The 9,961-nt window shown below is 43.1% G+C and overlaps 1 protein-coding gene across 1 annotated transcript; it reads left to right on the top strand.

Annotated features, from left to right (window-relative positions):
- The first annotated feature begins 495 nt into the window (after positions 1-495).
- LOC125371997 (hyphally regulated cell wall protein 1-like) lies at positions 496-7,599 on the top strand. Its single transcript, XM_048380775.1, has 5 exons — positions 496-610; positions 1,080-1,160; positions 3,672-4,277; positions 5,042-5,251; positions 7,361-7,599. Exons 1-5 carry the CDS (start codon positions 496-498, stop codon positions 7,597-7,599), a joined length of 1,251 nt encoding a protein of 416 aa, XP_048236732.1.
- Positions 7,600-9,961: the final 2,362 nt, after the last annotated feature.

Below are 9,961 nucleotides of genomic sequence, written 5' to 3' on the forward strand. Positions count from 1 at the left end.
TAATGTTGAGTTCGGCGTTAAACAACAAACAAACATCATACGTTGAACAGACACTCCGTGATATAACTGGAATAATGTTGAGTTCGGCGTTAAACAACAAACAAAAAAACAAACATCATACGTTAAACTGACACTCCGTGATATAACTGGGATAATGTTGAGTTCGGCGTTAAACAACAAACAAACATCATACGTTGAACAGACACTCCGTGATATAACTGGAATAATGTTGAGTTCGGTGTTAAACAACAAACAAAAAAACAAACATCATACGTTAAACTGACACTCCGTGATATAACTGGAATAATGTTGAGTTCGGCGTTAAATAACAAACAAAAAAACAAACATCATACGTTAAACTGACACTCCGTGATATAACTGGAATAATGTTGAGTTCGGCGTTAAACAAAAAAACAACAAACAAACATCATACGTTAAACTGACACTCCGTGATATAACTGAAATACTGCTCAAACCGCCCATCTACCTCACGGAATGAACACCTTGTTTTTTACAGACGCTACGGATGAAGATATGAAGAAATTCGAAAACTCTCTAGCAGATATTCTGAAGAAACTGGATTCCTTGGAATTAAAGCAAAGAGCACAAGGTACGACAACTATACACATGGTAAAAACGTTTAGCGCAGCTTACAATTTATTTAAGAACTGGTTTCAATATTTTTTGCGTTTATAGAATATAAACGTGAACACCGGTGTGCGTACTTTGTATTTCCGCGTGGTATATATACGCGCAGTGTGCACATCCGTTTATATTTTCTTAACACTAGATCTTTTTTTACGGAAGCCTTTTAGGGCCACTTGGTTTTTTTCTTGAAATTTCAAGACACTAACTTGAAATTTCCAGATGTTATGTTGAAATTTCAAGATACATAAGTTGAAAATTCAACTTAGTATGTATCTTGAAATTTCAAATTAGTATCTTACAATTTCAAGAAAAAAACCAAAAAAACCAAATGGCCCTAAAATGCTTCCGTACTAATTTCTTTATTTCGAAATTTCGAAACTTTAATTCTGTAATTTCTTGCCATCAAATAGACAAATGTTTTATGCTTCCAGCATCTTGCTACTGTTTACCACCCGGGGAGTTTAATCTTATGAAGAAACAACTTGACAACGCCAGAGCGATTTACGAAGAAGGTAAATAATTTGATAAGTCACGGTGAGTGCGTGTGCGTGTGCGCATGCGCTTGAGCGTGATCTACATGCATTCGGATCTTACCTACCTACCTACCTAACACCTCGGGCAGCAATGGAGTAGTGATATTGCTTCTTTTTTTTATTCACATGATATTCAACCACGGTATACATAACCATACAAGTCCGCGTGGTCAGGGACAAAATATTGTATGATTTTACTGCCAACCGTGTAGCGCCAGATTGTAATGTGGTAGTCACGTGAACAAGAGAAACAAGTGAGTGAGTGAGTTGGGTTTAACGCCGCTTTTAACAGTATTCCAGTTATATCGCGGCGTGTCTGCCTAATGTGGGAGGAGAGCCCGAAGTGATGTAGGTCTCAGACGTTTACCACTTCGTCGGACTCTGATAGCGAAGGCTGTCGGTCATACTATCAATCAAATGGTTTGTCTGGTCCAGACTCAATAATGTTTTTACAGACATATAGCTGGAGTGCGGCGTTATGCAACACACAAACAAAATCAATCTCCAAGGAAACGAGTGAATACGAAAGGTCAGGCGCTATGACTTACTGAGTCGTGCGGGGCGGTGGGGTAGCCTAGTGGATAAAGTGTTCGCTCGTCACTCCGAAGATCCGGGTTCGATTCCCCACATGGGTACAATATTTGAAACTCATTTCTGGTATCCCAAGCCCTGATACTGCTGAAATATGGCTAAAAGCAGCGTAAAACAATACTCAGTCACTACTATGTCGTGCCCTGTTTTTGTGGATAATTGCTCATGCTATCAACCACTGGTTGTCTGGTCAAGACGCGATTACTTACAAACTGTCTTGATATAGCTGTATTCCTTACCGCGGCGTAAAATAAAAGTCACTAAATTACTTTCTTGCGACGTCGGAAACGAAGGCTAGACTTTTGCTGATAAATCTGCCCATCCATTATTACTGCTAAACAGGGGTGGTTTAGCCAAGTGGTTTAGGCGTTCGTCCGTCACGCCGTGTGTCGGGTTCGATTCCCCACACGGCTATAATGAGTGAAGCGGTCTGTGGTTCAGGGCCTGGTGGACAGACTAGGCAGTTGTTTGTGGTTCTACGGGATTTTACTCCAGGGCTAGGATTTCTGTAAACCTACACTAACCCCTACATCCATTTCCGTGGCTCTCGCGATCGCAAATTGCCCGCACTTGATTTTCAAAATCTAGGGCGCATCCAAAACATACTCTCATACTTGCTAGAGAGTTTTGTGTTTCCATCTTTACCCAATTGACACGTTGAGGAGGACAGTGGAGGCACGGTATGATGATTCTTACAACTACTGCTACTGCTACGGGACCGCCTCCGTGGTCTAGTGGTAGAGCGTCAGCCCGGAGAGCTGAAGGTCCGGGGTTCGATCCCCGACCGCGTCATACCATAAGACGTTAAAAGATGGTACTTGTTTGTTATCCTGCCTGGCGCTCGGCATTAAGGGGCTAAAACAAAGACTTGTCGGCTCGGAGTCAGTCTACTGTGTCTGAGGGAATCAATGTTTAACTGCGGCATGGAATCTCATTAGTCAGGACTTTTACAAGCAGCTACACACACGACTACTACTACTACTACTACTACTACTACTACTACTACAACTACTACTACTACTGAAGTGCGACCGCCTCCGTGGTCTAGTGGTAGAGCGTCAGCCCGGAGAGCGAAGGTCCGGGTTCGATCCCCGGCCGCGTCACACCATAAGACGTTAAAAGATGGTAGTTATTGTTAGCCTGCCTGGCGCTCGGCATTAAGGGGCTAAAACAAGGACTGGTCGGCTCGGAGTCAGTCTACTGTGTCTGAGGGAATCAATGTTTAACTGCGGCATGGAATCTCATTAGTCAGGACTTGTACAAGCAGCCACACAAACGACTACTACTACTACTACTACTACTACTACTACTACTTGACCGCCTCCGTGGTCTAGTGGTAGAGCGTCCGCCCGGAGAGCGGAAGGTCCGGGATTCGATCCCCGGCCGCGTCACACCATAAGAGGTTAAAAGATGGTACTTGTTGTTACCCTGTCTGGCGCTCTGCATTAAGGGGCAAGGTCCGGGGTTCGATCCCCGGCCGCGTCACACCATAAGAGGTTAAAAGATGGTACTTGTTGTTACCCTGTCTGGCGCTCTGCATTAACTGGTCGGCTCGGAGTCAGTATACTGTGTCTAAGTGGGGTATTCATGTTAAACTGCGGCATGGTATCTCTGTGTGCTAGCACTATAAATCGGCACCAGTCCGGTCTAGCACCACACACACACACACACACACACACACACACACACACACACACACACACACACACACACACACACACACACACACACACACACACACACACACACACACTACGTTAACCCCATTTCACCTCACCTCACTTAACCTACTGCTGCTACTGCTACTACAACTACTACTTCTGCTACTGCTACTGGTGCTACGGCAGTTTCTACTGATACCAATTCTTCCACTACACTCAAATATTACCTACCCTACAGGCTCAACACACCATGCCATGGAGGCTGCCATAAACAACACACCAAGCGGGTCTAACAACGCAAGAGAGACTGGTACACCAAGCGGGTCTAACAACGCAAGAGAGACTGGTACACCAAGCGGGTCTAACAACGCAAGAGAGACTGGTACACCAAGCGGGTCTAACAACGCAAGAGAGACTGGTACACCGAGCGGGTCTAACAACGCAAGAGAGACTGGTACACCGAGCGGGTCTAACAACGCAAGAGAGACTGACACACCAAGCGGGTCTAACAACGCAAGAGAGACTGACACAGCAAGCGGGTCTAACAACGAAATAGAGACTGACACAGCAAGCGGGTCTAACAACGCAAGAGAGACTGACACACCAAGAAGGTCTAACAACGCAAGAGAGACTGACACACCAAGAAGGTCTAACAACGCAGGAGAGACTGGTACACCAAGCGGGTCTAACAACGCAAGAGAGACTGGTACACCTAGCGGGTCTAACAACGCAAGAGAGACTGATACACCAAGAAGGTCTAACAACGCAAGAGAGACTGACACACCAAAAGGGGCTAACAAAACAAGAGAGGGTGACGCACCAAAAAGGTCTAACAACATTACAGGTATATATATTTATTATGTAACGGCAGAGGGGCAGTGGGTTAGCCTAGTGGTTAAAGCGTTATGCTACAGACCTAGGTTCGATTCCCCACGTGTACAATGTGTGAAACCACTTTCAAGTGTCCCCGGCCACAGCATTGCTGGTCTATTGCTTAAAGCGATACCAATGATACTCACGCCAAAGGAATGCCACGCTGCACAGCTAATTGCGGTGCCTTAATTATACGAACCGGACACCCTTGTACCCTTCCGTTCATTAACGGACTACCTTTTATATTGCCTTATCCCAATTCTCGAATCATCTGAATTCGACGTAAACGCAGTTGCAAAACACGATAATTAAAGAAGTTACTTCGCCTTAAGCGAAGTACTGAATCCCCTGAGTTCGAGATAAGGAGGTGTCCATTTATCAGTAACCTTCCATAAAGACCTAATACAAAAAAAATCCGAAGACTCCAAAGCAAGTCTTCCATACATTGGCAAGTCTAGATTTCTTCAGTTTCGAGCCAAAATGATAATGAAAGAAGTTACTCCGCCTTAAGCGAAGTACTGAATCAGCTGAGTTCGAGATAAGGAGGTGTCCATTTATCAGTAACCTTCCATAAAGACCTAATACAAAAAAAATCCGAAGACTCCAAAGCAAGTCTACCATACATTGGCAAGTCTAGATTTCTTCAGTTTCGAACCAAAACCTCTCTTCTATTAATGCTATAAGCACAATTGTAAGAAACTGAATGTTCGTCTAATAGATCAGTTCATGTTTCAGAAAAGACCTGTCTATCACATCCGGGTTACTCTTACCTGGAAGACAGTCTATGCTTCCGGTTCAGCGCATTCAAAGACGTTCGGAACTGGAAAGCTAGCCGGAAGACTTGTCAGGAAGATGGGGGCGACCTGATGACGTTTTACAGGCAAAGGGAAGTTGACGTCATGGTGAAATACCTCAACGGTCTTGGCGAGTCGGCGTACGATTCCGGTACACTCAATAAACCCGTTATCTCATCCTCGACAATCCAGGAGAGTATATCTCCTTTCCATCATGACGAATAACTTTGCTTCTTTTTGAACCCGAGTCGAATATTATGACCATCAAAATTCACATGACATTATATTCATGAGCGAGAGAATATATGTTAGTATTCGCTCGTCACGCCGAAGCCCTGGGTTCAATTCGCCATGTAGGTACAATGTCTGAAGCCCATTTCCGGTGTCCCTCGCTGGTTTGCTGGTACATGTATATTGCTAAATGCGGCGTAAAAACATACTCACTCACTATGTCAGTGGTGAAAGAGAAAGTATGACGTCACAGATGAAGCTATGACGACGAATTTGTCCAGTGCAGTTATATCATGATATAATACCCTGATAATGCAGACTATGTACGGATCGAATCCCGGTTCGCCCCGATTATGTTTCTAGGTTTGTCAACACCATACCTGTGCTCGTGGCTTTCACCAAAGTGGTAAATGTCTCAGACCTGCATCCTTTCGACCCATCCCAATCAAACTGGACTTAAATGCTGTTCAAGGCGGCGTTCGACCCAACGCACTCACTCACTCATTGTATAGTACCTAGGTTTGTTTGTTGTTTAACGCCGCACTCAGCAATATTCCAGCTGTATGACGGCGGTCTGTAAATAATCGAGTTTAGACCGGACAATCCAGTGATTAACATCAATCGTTAAACCCAACTCACTCACTCACTCCAGGACACGCATTTCGGTAAACCTACACGAACCCCTGGATCCATTCCTGTGGTTGTCGTGATCTCAAATTACTCGCCCTTGATTATTATTAGCCAATCTGATAGGCTACGCTACTCAGTCTAACGGTCCAATCAGAATGTAAGTTACAAACCAGTCTCAAAGTTGCGTTGGCTATATCAACAACATGGCGACGAGTCCCATTGATTTCGAAAGAATTTAGGAGAAATTCAACATTAACATACTGACTGACACGTAAAAGAAAGCCCCCAAACATCTTTTTGATAAAAAAATTGTCTCCATGCCCATTAAAACTGGTGGGTGGTGGCTTTGGTTTCTAGGCATTACGAGTTACCTCCCTTACTCATTTCGGTTTCTCGACGTTTGATAAGTCGATAAAATGTTAACTGGACCTTGCATTACATTACCACTATCTTTTAAATCCTCAGGGCTGTTTTATATCCGAAATAGGAAAATACTGTCTACATTAATGACAGTAGGTTTAACAGTAGGCTGTGGACTCCAAATCAAGGCGGTCGGGTAGCCTTGTGGTTAAAGCGTTCTCTCGTCACGCTTAAGACCCGGGTTCGATTCCCGACATGGGTACAATGTGTGAAGCCCATTTCTGGTGTCTACCGTGATATTGCTGGAATATTGCTAAAAGCGGCGTAAAACCACCCTGACTCACCAAATCAAGGCAACTCAACATGGACTAAACTGCTGATGTAGACACACACTGCAGTATTCATCACACCAATATTCCATGTCTTTTACAATATTTCATACATTTGTCTTAATCATTAATGTTACTTTTTCGGACTACTTCTAATATGGACGTATTGCACAGTAAATGCACTTTATGCATTTCAATATTTAATACGTATGCTGGTTGGTTGGTTGGTTTGTTGTTTAACGCCGCACTCAGCAATATTCCAGCTATATGACGGCGGCCTGTAAATAATCGAGTCTGTCTGTTTGTTGGTTGTTTAACGCCGCACTCAGCAATATTCCAGCTATAAATAATCGAGTCTTGACCAGACAATCCAGTGATTAATATCATGAGCATCGATCCACGCAATATGGATACGATGACATGCATCAACCAAGTCTGCGAGATTGACCACCGATCCCGTTATTCGTCTCTTACGACAAGCATAGTCTTCTTTTGCGGCAAGCATGGGTTGCTGAAGACCCGGATCTAAACAAAAAAACAAACAAAACAACAGACGCTGTCCGCATGAATGTTAATGCTAAGGGCGTCGCATTTTGGACAGGTTTTGCCCAATCCATTTGAATTTTAAAGTCAATAGAATATTTTAAAGCAAAACAAAACAGAGGATTGCTATTCTGTCTTTTAATTTATAATTCTCTATTTCATTTCAGTGTCTCCCATGTTGAAGGCTTGGGTGGGTATGAGGCGGGTGGCTGGGAAGTACCAGTGGGTGACGGACAGTACGTTCTCTGGGGGGTGGGGACAAGGGGAGCCGCTGAACTTAAGCGTCTACAAGTGCGTCTCATTCATGTACGACGGCATCGGGGACGGCCTGTGCACGCCACGTCTCCGCTACCTTTGTAGGATCAGAACCGATTCAACATCGCCTACACAAGGCGACGCAAAATAACTGTCTACGTGACACAGGGGACCCTGTCGTAACCGGACTCTCCCTATTAGCATAGAGTGAATGTATTTCTGTAATGATATCATTAAACAATATCTCAGTTACCTGATTTCGTATGTACACCGACGATAAAGAAACGAATACATGACACATTTTTGGATATCAACTTCTTTTATTCTGTTACACGACGAAGGAGCTCTGAAACGACGTGACAAAGAATAAAAGAAATTGCTATCCATAAAAAAGTGCCATGTATTCATGCTCTTCCAACTTCTAAATGTCTATCAAAGACTTCATTCGATAGACCCGTGAAAATCATGGGTAGAATAGGTCTTCAGCAACCCATGCTTGCCGTAAAAGGCGATTAACGGGATCGGGTGGTCAGGCTCGCTGACTTGGTTGATGCATGTCATCGTACAGTCAAGTCTCGTTAATCCGACATCGTTGGTTGCACATGATTGTGTCGGATTAACGAGTATATCAATTGCGTGAATCGATGCTCATGATGTCAGTCACTGGATTGTGTGGTCCAGACTCGATTATTTACAGACCGTCGTCATATAGCTGGAATATTGCTGAGTGCGGCGTTAAACAACAAACAAACAAATAAACTTCATTCGATGAGGATAAGGTTCAATACCACAGCAAAACCATGACAACGAATAAGACGATTGGCGCTGTTATTTATAATAATTGACTTCCATGTGTTTCTTGCGTTTAAAAATTATAAACGTAAAAACCGATTTGCAAATTGTGAAAACCAGCGGCGTAAAAAAAAGCGGATTAACTCAAAATGTGCACACATAGTTTTACGTTTAAAACTCAATACAAGCAAAGAAAATTGCAGTCAATTCTTATAAATTAATACTTCAACAATAATAACTTCACAGATTGCGTACACTTTAATCGTTAACACCCAACCCTGAAGACAGCTGTACGGAACCAGAGACATTGTTCAGGGCACTACTGCGACTAAGGCCACCCATTCTATTATCAGTCAATCAGGAAACAATCGAAAAAATAATTGCTAGGCAAGCCAGTGAGAAATGGCATAGAATCACTTGCAATTTATATATTGACTAGAAGTGTAAATCTGCTGACAAGTTGAATTTGTCGCATGGACAACCTGGGACTGGTTCCACAAAGCGATCTAAGTCTATGAGGCCAGACTTGGATTACGAATCCGCCGACTCAAAATTTAAAAAAAAAATTGAAATGAAAAAATATGAAGTAAAAAAGAAGAAGCAAAACAAAGTTGTGTTTTATTCTACCGACCCGAAAATTGCTAAAATTTGTTCCCTGTCGCTATCCATACACATTTTATAATTTAAAATACTGTTATTAAAACATGTTGAAAAGTTAACTTAAAGCTTCAAAACAACGATTAATGATGAAATCGCGAGAGGGGCTAAAATATAAAATATTTGAAATTGGATTAAAAAGAAAATTCGTCCAACCTACCTGAATTTTAGGAGCTAAACTCCGTAAACCCCACATCCAATTTTAAGTATCAGTTTGTTCAGAATAGAAAGTGTTAACCTTTTGTCGCTATGAATAACTGCAATATTGCTCAATATTAACTCACCCACTCCCAAACTTAAGGCGTAACGGTTGTTATCCCAAATGGAAATTTCTATCTGCTCCCTAACTACACTGTGAAGAGTTCACGTAGTGGGACTTATTTGATACTGTATAAATATGATAATATATTTTATTTTATAATATATTATTTAATTTATATACCCCCCCACAACAGTTCAAGTCTTCACAGGGATATCCCGGCGGTGGGGTAGTTTAGTGGTTAAAGCGTTCGCTCGTCACGCCGAAGACCCGGGTTCGATTCCCGACATGGGTACAATTTGTGAAGCCCATTTCTGGTGTACCCCGCCGTGATATTGCTGGAAAATTGCAAAAAGCGGCGTAAAATCAATCACACTCACTTTATACCATGTTACCGAGAGTCACACGGAGTACTGCAAAGGGATGTAACTCTTGTAAGGCTAGGTTTACCATTTCCAATCGTCTTCCCCACGATGTCGCTGCAAAGGGGCCGTAACTCTGTAAGCCTTAACCAAGCATGAGTGACAGTACACAATTGAGCCATCAACGCCTGTTATTGTGGCATCGATCCGGATAGACCGGAAGTTCTGGCACGCCCGAACGATGATTCAGCGTTATAAATCACATGTCAACAACCAGGTCCAGCCGGTGTTGTGGGAAAACGACCACTGCGTACTCGACAGGAGATGGCGAGGGAAGGAAGGTGGGAGGGAGGGAGGGAGGGAGAGAGGAGGTTAATTGAAGAAAGAAATCCGCAGTCTGTGGCAATCGAGGTTTCGTAGAAGCTGCGATGATGAATAGGACA

The sequence above is a fragment of the Haliotis rufescens genome, unplaced genomic scaffold, assembly GCF_023055435.1.
Source record: "Haliotis rufescens isolate VD_foot unplaced genomic scaffold, xgHalRufe1.0.p SCAF_33, whole genome shotgun sequence".
In the NCBI taxonomy this organism is placed as follows: Eukaryota; Metazoa; Mollusca; class Gastropoda; order Lepetellida; family Haliotidae; genus Haliotis; species Haliotis rufescens.